General features: G+C 33.6%; 1 protein-coding gene across 2 annotated transcripts in view; it reads left to right on the forward strand.

Moving 5' to 3' along the window:
• LOC140439250 (neuroligin-1-like) overlaps nucleotides 1-14,746 on the forward strand; it is a 397,801-nt gene that overhangs the window by 330,943 nt on the left and 52,112 nt on the right. For both annotated transcript variants that reach the window (XM_072529050.1, XM_072529051.1), the window contains exon 5: nucleotides 2,167-2,355. In XM_072529050.1, coding sequence (XP_072385151.1) covers nucleotides 2,167-2,355 — 189 coding nt within the window. The remainder of the gene's footprint in view (nucleotides 1-2,166; nucleotides 2,356-14,746) is intronic.

The raw sequence follows: 14,746 nt of genomic DNA on the forward strand, positions 1-14,746 counted from the left end.
TGTCCACGATATTTTTATAATTCTTCTATACACCCAGAGCTCGAATGATTCCAGTTTTTTCATTGATGTCGCATTCAAGGTCCGAGATTACATTCCATAAAGCAAAGTCGAAAAAATATAGCACCTCGCCAACCTAACTCTCAGTTCCAATTTTAAATCCCTTGTACAAAGCACTCTTCTCATTTTGTTGAAATTTGCTCTAGCCTTTTCTATTCTGATTTTGGTCTCCTGAATGTAATCATTTGTGGAATTAATCATTGTTCCCAGGTATGCATATTTGTCCACTTGTTCGACGTTGGTTCGTTTATTAGAAGATTCTCGTTATTTCTTTGAGATTTTTAAATATTCTCATAAATTTCGTCTTGTTGACGTTCATTTATAGACCTTACTCTATTCTATACTCCGCTATTCTGGTCACCAGTCTCTATTTTAAAATATATATATATATATATATATATATATATATATATATATATATATATATATATATACATTGTTATATAAATATATAAACTAAAAGTTTGTAACCACAAATTATTCTCATTCTACAACTTCAAATCAAAAGTATATTGTTTGAAAACAATTTTAACTGAAACTTTGTAAGACCTTGCGAATAAAACTTGCGTTAATAGTGGAATGTAAATGCAAATCAGCGCTTAGATAACTTGAACTTACAAAACAATTTCAAAAGTTTCTCTTTTAGTTGGAAACAACGTTTCAAGAAGAAGATTAGTCATGTTACATAAGAAACTATTTTAAGAAAAGAAAAAATGAGCTGTATTACTATTATTAAATATATATTTATAAATAAAAACTGAAAAGGAAGTGTACATATTATATACCGAATTTGACACAAAATACTTCTTCTTCTTCTTCCTACTTTATAAATAGGCAAAATGCCTGTTTTACTTCGGTTTTTAGCCTCAATTGACGTTGTCTGACCATCTTTTCCTCGGTCGTCCCAATGATCTTCTTCCATTTGGCGATTTGTCTTTTGCTATTCGTACTATTCTGTTTTCTGTCATTCTTTCGATGTGTTGATTCCATTCCACTTTTCTTCTTTTGGTCCACGTGTTTATTTCCTCTTTATCACATCTCGCTCGTATTTCCTCACTTCTTACTCTCTCTCTTAGAGTTTCGTTTGTTATTTTTCGTAAGACTTTCATTTTTGTTGTTTCCAGTAGTCTTTGTGTTTTCGCCGTATCTGCTCTTGTTTCCGCTGTGTACGTCATTATCGGTCTTATTGTTGATTTATATATCCTGGTTTTCGTTTCCGTTGTGAGGTATTTGTTTCTCCAAATTGTGTTGTTGAGACATCCTGCTGCTCTGTTTGCCATGTTCACTTGTTTTTGTACTTCTTCTTCCACTTTTCCGTAGCTTGACAGTTTTATTCCCAAGTATTCAGTTTCCATCACTTGTTCTATTATTTTGTTATTTACGACTAGTTTACATCTTCTCGGTTCCGCTGATATCACTATCGCTTTAGTTTTGTCTGTTGAGATCTCCATGTTGTATATGAGCGCCGTATGTTCGAATTCTTTAATTAATCTTTATAGGTCATCTTCATATTCGGCTGTTATTATGGCGTCGTCGGCGTAGCATATTATCCTTATTTCCTTTTCTCCCATTCTATATCCTCTTCTTTTTTTAACTTTCTTTATGATTTCGTCCATTATCAGATTAAATATTAATGGGCTCAGCGAATCTCCTTGACACAAAATACATTTGACAAAAATAATTTTTTTCTATTTTTATGATCTTTTCTTTTGCTGACTGGTTCAGATAAGTTTTTGAAATGTTTGTTCTGGCGAAAATGTATTCTGTAGACTATATGAAATTAATACATGAGTGAAATAGTTTAAGAAAGAATCGAGCAAGTGTTCATGGAAACATATGAACACTTATATGTATTCAGGGCAATAAAAAATTAATTTATTAGATAGAGGGTTAACGTAAAAATACAGTTTCGTCAAAGGTTTCAAAATTAAAACGTCACAATTAGTGTAAAATAAACATAATAACTGTAAATTTGTTTCTGCTTTATCCCTTGCTATTTTAAGTCTTACTATGAAAATCATAATTATAGAAAAAAATGACAGGCGTAATTTAAGAAAACCAATTTTTAAATTAAAAAAATTTTATTAACAAATTTTTATTTGCCCGTAGGTTTTTTGAAAACCGGCGCCAAGAATAGTGCACAAGGAAATTTTGGACTTATGGATTTGGTAGCGGGATTGCATTGGTTAAGAGAAAATCTTCCAGCCTTTGGGGGAGACCCTCAAAAAGTTACTCTAATGGGACATGGTACGGGGGCGGCACTAGTGAATTTTATTGCTATATCACCAGTAGCTAAAGGTGAGTTATAGGATCTATAGCTATAAGAACTTGCTTTTTCTGTTTATTAGAAATTTTTATTAGAAATTGACACTTATATTTACAAAATCAAATAATCATTCTAGTTCGAACCTCCGAACAGTAAATATATCAGCAATTAGCTATAATTGATATTTAATAATAGTTTGTTAGTTTGGACAAAATAAGGAATGTTTTTGATTCAAATGTAGAATTTTCTTTATATATAAAATTTACACAAAGGTGCAGTGTAAAAGTGTTACTTCTTTTGGACTAAAAACTGTAAGTTTGATGTTCCTATTTCATCTATAACAAATCAAGAGTAATGATTACCAGTTCTTTCGGTAATGATCCATTATAAGCACCAGGGCCATATTTAGGTTACTTAGCCCAGACATGAAAATGGATTCAGCAGCGGGATCTTCCCCCATGGAAAGTTCTGGTAATCTACTTGTAAACCAATAATCAAAATTATATTCTACAGCTCTTAATCAACCTACAAATAAATTTCCAAACAAAAAACAAGCAATTCTACTTCACTTACTCCAAACTCTAATATTGAAGTTTACCTTAGTGCAGTAACTTGTAAAGTGGATCCCAGAAAATACATTCTATTTCTTAAATTATAAGCTATTGTATTTGTATCTTCTTTATCAGTGAACAGACAGTCGATGAGTTTCTAGCAAGCAAATGATAATGGGAGTAATTAATCAAGAACGTATTTAAGCCCGAAGACTAATAACTCCAAATGAACGATTGATTATTTCTAACGTATGTCCAAGTATTCCACACAGCGTTATAGAAGAACAACTAAAAAACTTAAGTATACATCTAATAACTCCAATTGACTTTCTCAGGATAGGGACTCAGCACAAGCATATCTTAAGTTTCCGACGATACACATTTATAGCGCCAACTAACTTAGACAAATTACTCGATTAATGTTAATTAACCTATGTTAACATTAACCATAACCATAATAACAACTATCAAATGTTCTTTTCCATTGAAGAGCAATCTTGCTACTTATGCAAGCAGCAACGACATTTTGCATCTCAGTGTCCCAATAAAAATAATCAGACTCCTTCAAACAACACCCCAATTTTTTCTACATAATCTGAGAATGAAACTAAAGTACAACAATTATCTCATTTGTCGATAAATTCCTCTACACAATCCTCTCTTACTGAGGCTGAAACGTCTAGAAAAAACATTACCTCTCAATCAAGGACGAAGAAGAACCTCATGGTTGAAGAACTTGCGAGATTGGTATGGTGTTGATACAAGCATGATATTTAGGGTGGCAGTGAATAAAATTAAGATAGCTATGATGGTAACCAACGTTCTGAAAGGACATGGCTAACTCCAACAATGGATACTTAACACAGGAAGAACTTATTGACTTCTTTGAAAATGCTCATGGTTCTCCAGATCCTCTTATTGTCGCCAGAACAATATCAAAGGATTGATAGACTTTCTAAAGAAAATACATCCTATGTTAAGTCCAAGATATCTTAAATCCCGTTATTCTAAAATTAAAAACAAAATTACAAAACAAATTTTTAGTAATATTTCTACCGATGATCCTAGCGATTCCTCTTCGGAGACTTATTAATTCTATTATTCAATTGAACCCAAATGGTTACCCATTTAGATCTTAAAATTCTTATAAATAAATTTCATCTATCCATCCTATGTTTGCAAGAAACACATTTCAAACGAAATTCGTGTCACAATCTTAAAAACTATACACCATATTTTAAGAATAGAACGACTGGATGCCATGCTAGTGGAGGTGTAGCTATCTTTATCCATAAATCATTTAAAGTTGACTAGCGATTCCTCTTCGGGGACTTATTAATTTTATTATTCAATGGAACCCAAATGAGTACCCATTTAGAAGATCTTAAAATTCTTATAAATAAATTTCATCTATCCATCCTATGTTTGCAAGAAACACATTTCAAACGAAATTCGTGTCACAATCTTAAAAACTATACACCATATTTTAATAATAGAACGACTGGATGCCATGCTAGTGGAGGTGTAGCTATCTTTATCCATAAATCATTCAAAGTTGACTTAATCCCTTTAAAAACTGATCTTAAATCAACAGCCATAATTTTTAAAGGACCTCAAAAAGTAAGTACCTGTAATTTCTATATTCCTCTGGCCAAGATCCATCTAAGAAGGACTCGATTCCTTAACCTTAAATAATAGTAGGTGATTTCAACGCTCATAATTTTTTACAGGGAGTTAAAGGGCCGTAAAATCGAACAAATTACATCAGAACTTAATATAAATATTCTCAATGACAAATGCATAACCAGGTAATGGGTCTTCACTAGATTTATCTCTTTGTGATCCTTCTGTACAGCCATCATTATCTTGGTTGTATTATCCTATATCCTATCTCATTATCCTATATTAATATCTAATAATAACCACAGGCCCTCATTTATTCCAATTGATAAATGGTCATTGAAAAAATGCCAATTGGCCTCTTTACTCTTACTTAATTTCAGAATCTATATTGAAATTGATATCTCCTTTTGATGAAGACTTTATATAGATCCCTAATTATGGGGCAGCTGCGTACAACTCGGCAAAAACTTCAATACTAAAAATTCTCGATCCAGTTTATAATTTCGCAATTAGGATAGCATTGGGGGCACATTACACAAGCCCTATTAAGAGCAAGTACTGTGAATCCGGGGAGCCTTCACTTCAGCTTAGAAGGGAATATTTAAGTCTTTTATATGCTACAAGGGTGGCGGTAAATCCAACCATTCCAATTTTCAGAAACACTTTTGCTGACAGATTTTTCTCGACGTTGCAGTCAAGAAGAAGATTAGATCCAACATTCTATCATCGTATCAGCACAATTCTAAATAACCTAGACATCACTGTACCTCCTATATACTTACACACTTACAAATTCTGATAATCCTCCACCATGGACAATATCTCTCCCAAAGTGCGATATCAGTCTTAAATCATTTAAAAAATCTGATACTTCATCATACCTCTTTAAAACCAAAGCCTTAGATAAGTTAAATAGTCATCACAAGTCCATCCACATTTATATGCGTCAAAATCGTAAAATGGATTGGGTGCTGCATTTGTAACAACTAGCGAAGAACGGTCATTACAACTCCCTAAGCAATTCACTATATTCTCTGCTAAACTATTTACCATTCTTTAGGCAATAAAATTTGTCAATGAAAATAACATTGGTAATAGCCTAATAATTAGTGATTCATTGAGTTCATTATCCCCATTAAACAAACTGTTTACTAAACACCCTATTTTAACTTTCATTAAGTCGGAACTTATCATATACCAAATCAATCATCGAACTGTTCAGTTTTTTTTTGGACCTCTTCACATTGTGGAATAAAAGGAAATGAAAGAGCCGACAACGTTGCAAAACAAGCAATTGAAAAACCAATTTCATTTTCATTGTCTACTTGTCGCCCCCTTGATGTCAAACAATATTTTAAAACAGACTACGATTAAGACACACCAAGATCACAGATGATTTCCTACTATAGAATCCACCCAAACCTTTGTGTTACGCCGGGGGATAGTGATCTAACAGTACATCACTTATTAGTGAAGTGTCCGTTGTAAGCATTTGAAAGACAACATGAACAGTTACCTACAACAATAGAAGACATTCTAAACGAACATAGTGATCACAATCGTACCATACTTTTTTTTCCTCAGGAATAATCAAAAAAATCTAATTGTATTCTTTGTTTTTTTTTTATATTTATGTTATCTGTAAAATCGACCATTGCTAATAACCCTTGTGGTTAAAGCAGTTTCAAATAAAAAAAAATCAAATAATTTAAGTATTACATTTCTTGCACTCTTTGTCTCAAATATCTTCTATTTTTTCATTATAACAAATAGGCAAAAGTGTTAATAATTTTTATAAATTACTTAATATCTGTTCTGGTGTTAATTATTTCTTAAATTTCTTAATAAACCTTCTAACGAGAGTTTTTAAATTTTCATGAACATAACTCATACTATCCAATGGCAAAAACTTTTGTTTATATACACATAATAAACAATATTTTAGAGGGAAATAAATGTATAGGTTGTTTATGTTTGTTTAACTTTAGTCCAGGACAAAAAAACGGTAAAAATAGTAGTGAACCTCTGATTTTTTATATGCATAGATTTGCTTTAAATTTTGACAGTAGGAAAAAAATAACTTAAAGATCAAAATCTATCCTATGCAAATATGTGCTTTTCCTCTGGGAGTGGTTACCATCAAAACTTGGGCGTGGAAATAGTTTATTAAAAAAAACATGGTAGTCGCTAGAATGGTAAATTTTATCCCATTAATGGCTAACCATCGAACTAATTGGAAATTATGCAAATAAAGTTCGTATATTTTATATGTATATTTTATAAAAATGGGTCCAAAAATTACAAATAGTTACATTATACCCCTTTCGATTGAAGTCGCTAAAACTGTGGCTACCTTCACGTCTATTTCCTTTTTTACTTTTCACAAGATTGACGAGTTTGATTCCCCACAAGAAAGAATTTTTTTTATCCAGTTTATTTAGAGTTGTTTTAAATCCGTTACAATGAAATGCAATGATAATCAATATGAAGCAATTAAATATAAATACAAGATAATATTGAAAATTTAAATTATGAATAAATTCTATATTATATTTAGCAAGTTTTGAAACAATGAACAATATGAAATTTGAACAAAATTTTTAAAGAAAAAAATTAGGCTTTATAAAATTTAAAGAATTTAAATGTGTGGTGTTATTATAAAAAAATATTAACAATTCAGTAATAAGCAGACTTAGAATACTTTTATAGATTACAACAAGGCTTTCGATAAATCTGCCACAAAGAGCTAATGGACGTCCTCAAAGCAAAACAATTACAATACAATGACCTTCGAATTATAACAAATCTATATTATAAACAGCAGGCACACATACGCATTAATGAACACACATCATAAGAGTTCTAAATTAAAAGGGGAGTGCGACAGGGGTGTGTATTGTTACCACTACTATTCAATGCATACTCTGAAGAAATTATAAAAAGAGCTCTTGAGGGAGAAACAGCAGGAATAAATGTCAAATGCAACACCAATTAACAACATTAGATAATGCAGAGGATACTATCATAATAGCAGACAACCAAAAAACATTGGATTATCAATAAACATCAAGAAAACTAAATTTATAAGGATATCAAAAATCCAAAATATTGATGAAAGCCTGACAATTAACGGTCAAACTTTAGAAAAAGTTGGAAACTATAATTATCTTGGCACAACAATTAATCACACAAACGATTACTCCAAAGAAATCAAAGTTCGAATGGAGAAAGCACGAGCAAACTTCAATAACATGAGAAAGGTACTTTGTGCAAGAGAACTGAAATTAGACTTAAGAGTTAGGCTGGCAAGGCGTTATGTTTTTTCGACTCTGCTTTACAGGATAGAAGCATGGACACTTAACGCGTCGACTACTAAAAAGTTGGAAGCATTTAAACTCTGGGTGTATAAAAGAATCCTGAAGATATCATGGACCGAGCATGTAACAAACAACGAAGTAATGAGAAGAGTCAACAAAAGAATGGAAATATTGGAAACCAATAAGACATGAATGCTGCAATACCTAGGGCATGTTATGCGTAACGAAAGATACAACATACTTCAATTAATTATACAAGGAAAAATCCAGGGCAAGAAAAGTGTAGGAAGGAGAAGCATCTAATGATTGCGTAACTTCAGACATTGGTACGGATGCACATCATTCGAACTATTCAGAGCGGCAGTATCTAAGATCAGAATAGCCATGATGATTGCCAACCTCCGTCGCACAGATGGCACGTAAAAAAGAAAAATAAGCAGACATAAACTGTCATTAACCCATATATAGTAATACCGCGCTATAAGATGTATTCACTTCTGTCGGCACTCCCTTTTTTGTGCCACGCGCCGTTTTTTTTTATATTTTTTGTATGTTCAACTATTTAAATTAAATGTAAGATATCTAAAATAAATGATTAAGTTAAACTTAAAACATAAAATTAATTACTTTTACATACTAATAACAGTATAAAAAATCTGTTATAAATACGCCGAGTAGATTAAACCACAAAAACTATTTATTATGGATTCCCACAAGCTTCCCCTACTTGCTTTCAAACGTGTCAGAAGAGATATACCTATAAAAAGTATTTTTTGTTTAGGGGCCTTTGATTTTAGATTTTAATAACTGGAAAAATTTATTTTTCTTGACTATCTATTAACGAGCTGGAAAGCATATTTACAAATGTGTGTAAAATGAAAGTTAGAGCTCGTAAAATATCCCGTTAACGAGATATGTTACCTTTGCGAAGTTCGTACAAAAAGTCAGATTCTACTACTACAAAACTTTTACAATTATCACATTTTTACGAATCTACGCGAATAGTTTTGCTCCTGAAAATTATATACTGATTAAGAACAGCTTTATACTTAATTTCCTATTTTTAGAATTTCTGTGACAATTTATCTTTGTATCTTGTAAAATTTCAATTGTTAATATCGACCGTCATAATTTTAGTTTTAATAAGCAGAAACGTTTATTGTTGTTTATTTTCTGTATTAACGAACTAGAATAGTGCGCTTGCAAACATGTAAAATTAAAGTTAGAGCTCACAAAACATCCCGTTAGCGAGATATCGTGCTTTTGTTAAGTCTATATAAAAACACATTCTACCACTGGAAAACTTTTACAATTATCATATTGGTACTAACTACGAGAATATTTTTGCTTCTACAAATTATATCCGTATTAAAAACAGGCTTAAACTTAATTTTCCTTTTTTAGGTTTTTGTGACAATTTATTTTGTGCCTTCTTAGGAAAATTGCGATCTCTTAATGTCGACTGTAAGATTTTACAATAATTGAGAATGCTGTGCTCTCCTTTAGAAATTATTCGTTATTCTTTCCGTCGTCTTCGTGCATTAAGAATCAAATTGATTTGAAAAAGGAATATTTTTTTGTTGGTTTCCATATACCAAAAATCAATACTTTAAAATGTTTATTTGCGTATAACGCAAATAACACAAAGCATAAAAAATGGAGTAAAAAATAGGCAACTGTTCTGATCATTTAGATTGAAGATTAAGATGAAGTTCAGTATGCTCAGCTGTGGGGTCTAGTCGTCGTTAAGCTTTCTTCTAGTCTGGCTGTTGTTCATTTTTTCGGTTTTTTGGTTTCTATATTCATCATCATCAACGTCTATGCGTCCACTGCTGGAAATAGGTCTCCCTCAGCTCTTTTCATCTGTCTCTGTCTTGTGTGGCTTTAATCTTGTTATTGCTAAAAGGCTTCAGGTCGTCACTTCATCTAGTGTGTTCTCTGCTCCATATTGCTTCTTGTCGTTTTCTCCACTCGGCAATAGGTTTTGTCCATCGGTTATTTGATAATCTGGCGACGTGTTTTGACCAATTCCATTTTAGCGACGCGATTTTTTTGATGACGTCAGCTGTTTTTTTTTTCTACAGCGTATTTCGTCGTTTGTGATTGGGTCTCTCAGAAAGACAACCAACGTCTGGCGCTCCATAGCTCTCTGAGTTAGGCGAATCTTATTCACTACCTTTATTGTGAGTGTTAATATTTCCGCTCCATAAGTAAGTACAGTCGTGTAGCAAATGCCCCCTCAGACCATGACCTCCTTGTCTTAAAAATGAAACTTAGGGTAAAAAAGATAATAAAATCCAAAAGTTCTAAGGTGAACAACTCAGTTACTCAAAATAAATGAAATCCGTGCTGAGGCTTCAACTTGTATCAATTAAGAAATGAAGAAATTAACATCAGAAATGAAAAACACTGAGAATGTGAACATTATGTGGAGCAAATCAAAGATTCTGTTATAAAAACACAGAAAGAAACTCTACAAAAGAAAACAGAAAACCTAAAACCTTGGATGACTCAAGAAATATTGGAAATCATGGAACAAAGAAGAAAATATAGAAACGAAAACCCAAATAAGTACAGAGAAAAACATAAATCAATAAGGAACAAAATAAAAGAGGCTAAGGAAAAGTGGATGATGGAAACATGCATCGAAGTGGAAGAATTGCAGCAAAAGCATGATCAATATAATTTACATAAAAAAGTAAAAGAATTATCTGGAAAATCACGAACAAATACACCTAATCGATTAATTGACAAAAACAATAAATAAACCTATTAATAACCGAATTGAAATAAAACAAGTATGGATTAAATATATTGAAGATCTTTTCATGGACACAAGAACGGAACCAACACAAATTGATAACGAGGAAGCTCCAATAATATTAAAGTTTGAAGTTCAACATGCTATAAACAACTCAAAATCTAGCAGAGCCCCTGGGCGAGATGAAGTTCATATCGAGCTGATTAAACTTAGAGATGAAGACAATTTAAGTGCAATAACTATACTCTTTAACAACATATACAAATCTGGTGAGATACCTACATAATGGCTGCTATCGACCTTTATTTCGCTACCAAAAACAAAGAACCCCAAACACTAATGACTATAGATTAATCAGCTTAACGTCACACTTATTAAAGACTCTGCTTAGTTCAGTCATTGCTGCTGTTGCTAGTTGAATTTTCTTCTTTTTCAAGTGCCCTGTCCGTTGCGAATGTTGGCTATCAACATGGCAATTCTGATCTTGTTTGCGGCGCTTCTGAATAGTTCGATCGATGTGAGCCCGAACCACTTCCACAGATTTTGGAGACACGAGTGTCTTCTTCTGCCTGGCCCTCGCTTATTGTCTATTTTCCCCTGGACAATCAATTGCAGTAGACGGTACTTATCGTGTCTCAATATGTGGCCTAGATATTCAAGCTTTCTTTGTTTGATTGTGCTCACGATTTCTTTCTCCTTTCCGATTCTTTGGAGTACCTCTATGTTGGTGACATGTTCGGTCCAGAATATACGAAAAATGCGTCGGTAGACCCACATGCTAGTTGAATGCGTCTTTGAATTTCGGGTTCACGACTGCCTTTGTTGTTAACTTGAGCTCCAAGATGTATCATAGAGGAGATTACCTCACATCCTGCATAGTGGGTTTTGTTAAACTGCTGTTGGCAATCAATAACAATGATTTTGGATTTGTTGTAGTTATCTTTAAATCCAAATTTGGCACTTTCTACCTTAAGTTTTTTAAATAGGTTAGTAATCTATAAAAGGGAAGTGTCGTCTGCGAAATGCAAGTTAGATATCTTGAGACCGCCTAGGTTTACTCTTCCCTCCCAACCATCCAAGATTCTGCAAAAATCCTGTCTGCTCAGGCTGGCTAATTCTTACTAATTAAAAATTAATAAAAAAAGACTATTATTTAATTCCTAATATACAAATCACAAGTCTGCAGATGGTCAGTAGTACAGTATTGCTCAAAATAAACAGTACTGAAACTGAAACATAGATGTCTCTTTGTGCGCGCTGTCATATTCAAATTAACTAGTATATACCTGTCAAGTAATTCTTAAACAATTAATTATTAAGGCCTATTTATAGAGGAGAAAGTGTTTCTTTTCTTCTTCTTCATGTGCCTTGTCCGTTCCGAACGTTGGCAATCAACATGGCTATTCTGACTTTGTTTACGGCAGATCTGAATAGTTCAGCAGATGACAATCCGAACCATTGCCGCAAGTTTTGGAGCCACGAGTGTCTTCTCCTCCCTGGACCCCTTCTGCTGTCTATTTTCCCTTGAACGATCAGTTGTAGTACTCTATATTTATTATGTCTCATAACGTGACCCAAGTATTCCAACTTTCTTTTCTTTATACTTATTCCTACCTCTCTCTCTTTACCTATCCGGCGTAGTACCTCTTCGTTGTTCACGTGCTCAGTCCAGGATATACGTAATATACGTCGGTAAGCCCACATTTCGAAGGCCTCTACTTTTTTCATCAATGTTGCGGTCATTGTCCACGCCTCCATTCCATATAACAAAACCGGGAATACATAACATTTCAGAAGTCGAATTTTGAGAGGTAGGGTGAGGCTTTTAGAGGTGAAAATTTGCTTCATGCTAGTGAACGATGCTCTTGCCTTTTCTACTCTTATACGTATTTCCTTCGCTTGATCCCAATTTGAGTTAACTGTTGTTCCCAAGTTGATGTACGAATCCACGTGTTCAATTCTTTCATTGTCAAATATCAGTTGCTGTGGTGGTTGTTGGGTTTTGCTTACTAACATCCATTTGGTTTTTGTGATATTTAGTCTGAGTCCGTATTGTGCACTTGTTTTTTGTATCTTACTCATTAGGCAACTCAGTTCCTCCATGCTACTTGCTAGAATCACAGTGTCATCAGCATACCTTATGTTATTAATTATTTCTCCATTTGTCTTTATGCCTTTTGTGCTTTCCTCCAGCGCTGTCTTAAATACTTCTTCTGAGTATATATTAAAGACAATAGGAGACAAGATACAGCCCTGTCGTACCCCTTTCTTGATCTTAATTTTATTGGTCAGTGTAGATCCTACTTTCACTTTAGCTGTTTGGCCCCAATAGAAACTCGCTATTGTTCGAATGTCTCTGTAGTCGACTCCGATCTTATGGAGAACTTCAATTATCTTTTCGTGCTTTACGTTATCTAATGCTTTTGCGTAGTCTATAAAGCATATGTACACGTCTTTGTTCATATCTCTGCAGCGCTGGATGAGTACCTGTAGACTAAAAAGTGCTTCTCTTGTCCCAAGAGAATTCCGAAACCCAAACTGCGAATCTCCAATGTTATCCTCGCATTTTTTGCATATTCTGTTGTAAATAACCTTGGTGTATGCCTTTGGAATGTGGTTAATTAGACTTATCATCCGATGTTGATCACAAGACTTTGCTTTGGTTTTTTCGGTATGGCAACAAAAGTTGACTCTAGCCAGTCTTCAGGAAACTCCCCGCTGTTATAAATATTGTTAAAGAGTCTGACGAGTGAGTCTAGAAATTGACTGTTTGTTTCGCACAGCATTTTCAATACTTCCCCGTATACGTTATCGTTGCCTGGTCTTTTGTTATTTTTAAGACCCTTTATAGCATGTTTCTTTTGGAGCATTATTTTCGCTCATACCGAATCGGCCGACGTAATAGTGCAAGTCTGTAATACGTATGTGATCCATTCACCCAACGGTTTAATAAACGTTCTCCAAGTAATGATGTAATTTTAAAGGTTGTTGATTAGTTTAGAAATACGGGTAACGTATTGTGTCAATGAAAAGAAAACTCAGGGCGTCCCAGGACAGTTAGCAACAAAGATAACCATAAACGTGTTTTTGAGCGAATCTTGGAAAATCCGAAACCCAGCCAAACAAGAACAGCGTTGCATCTTGGCTTAAACGAACTTCCTTGCAAATAATCCTGTAGAAGCTGGGTGCATTTTCGTATGTGATTCAGGTACATCAATAATTACATCCCAGGGATTATCACAGTAGAGTGGAATATTGTACCAGAATTCTTGCATTACAGTATGAGAATCCTGAATTTTTGAAAATTGTATGGTTTTCAGATGAAGCACATTTTCATTTGTCAGGCTATGTAAATCGTCGCACAAATCGATTTCTGGGCTTTGCCAGACCAGATTAAGTTCAAAAACACCCTTTACATAGCGCAAAAGTGAGTGTCTGGTGTGTAGATTCGGGACACGGAATCATTGGTTCATACTTTATCGAAGAAAATGGTAGGCAAGTCACACTTAATCAATAGAGGTACATACAAATTTTAACACGCTTTATCCCTGATCTACGTCAATTTTGTCGTGCACGTAATTTGGCATTTGGAGACTAATATTTCCAGCAGGATGGAGCAACTTGCCATACTGCTGTCGAAGTTTTTCAAACAAATTCATTTCACGATTTACTGACTTCCCCTATCCTGCACATTTTCCAGACTTAACATCTCCAGATGCATACATTTGGGGCATGGCTAAAACTACCGTTCTTAAACGGGCACCGCAAACCATAAATGAGTTAAACGATGCCGTTAGAGCCTTCTTCGCGGACTTGAGACAACCTTTATTCCATAACATTACGAGAAATCTGGAATATCGGTATAAAGTCTGTCTTGAGATGGAAGAAGCTCATTTAGAACATCTTATAAATCTGTGGCTAGAAGGCAAAAGGGGATAACTCTCATTTGGAAGTTTTTCAGTACAGACATTTTTAGTTCATATGGGCTTTTTGTTACATTATAGACATAATATTAGTAACGTTTGTATATTTCTAGATCCGACTTACATTCCGTTAGATATATTTAAGTCTTTTTTCTTAAATTAATATCTATGTGTCCAATATTTTGATAAATTAAAAAAAAATATTTTAGGATATTTATTATTTTTAATTATTTCAAGAAAGCATAAGG

This window comes from Diabrotica undecimpunctata, chromosome 4 (genome assembly GCF_040954645.1).
Source record: "Diabrotica undecimpunctata isolate CICGRU chromosome 4, icDiaUnde3, whole genome shotgun sequence".
Taxonomy (NCBI): Eukaryota; Metazoa; Arthropoda; class Insecta; order Coleoptera; family Chrysomelidae; genus Diabrotica; species Diabrotica undecimpunctata.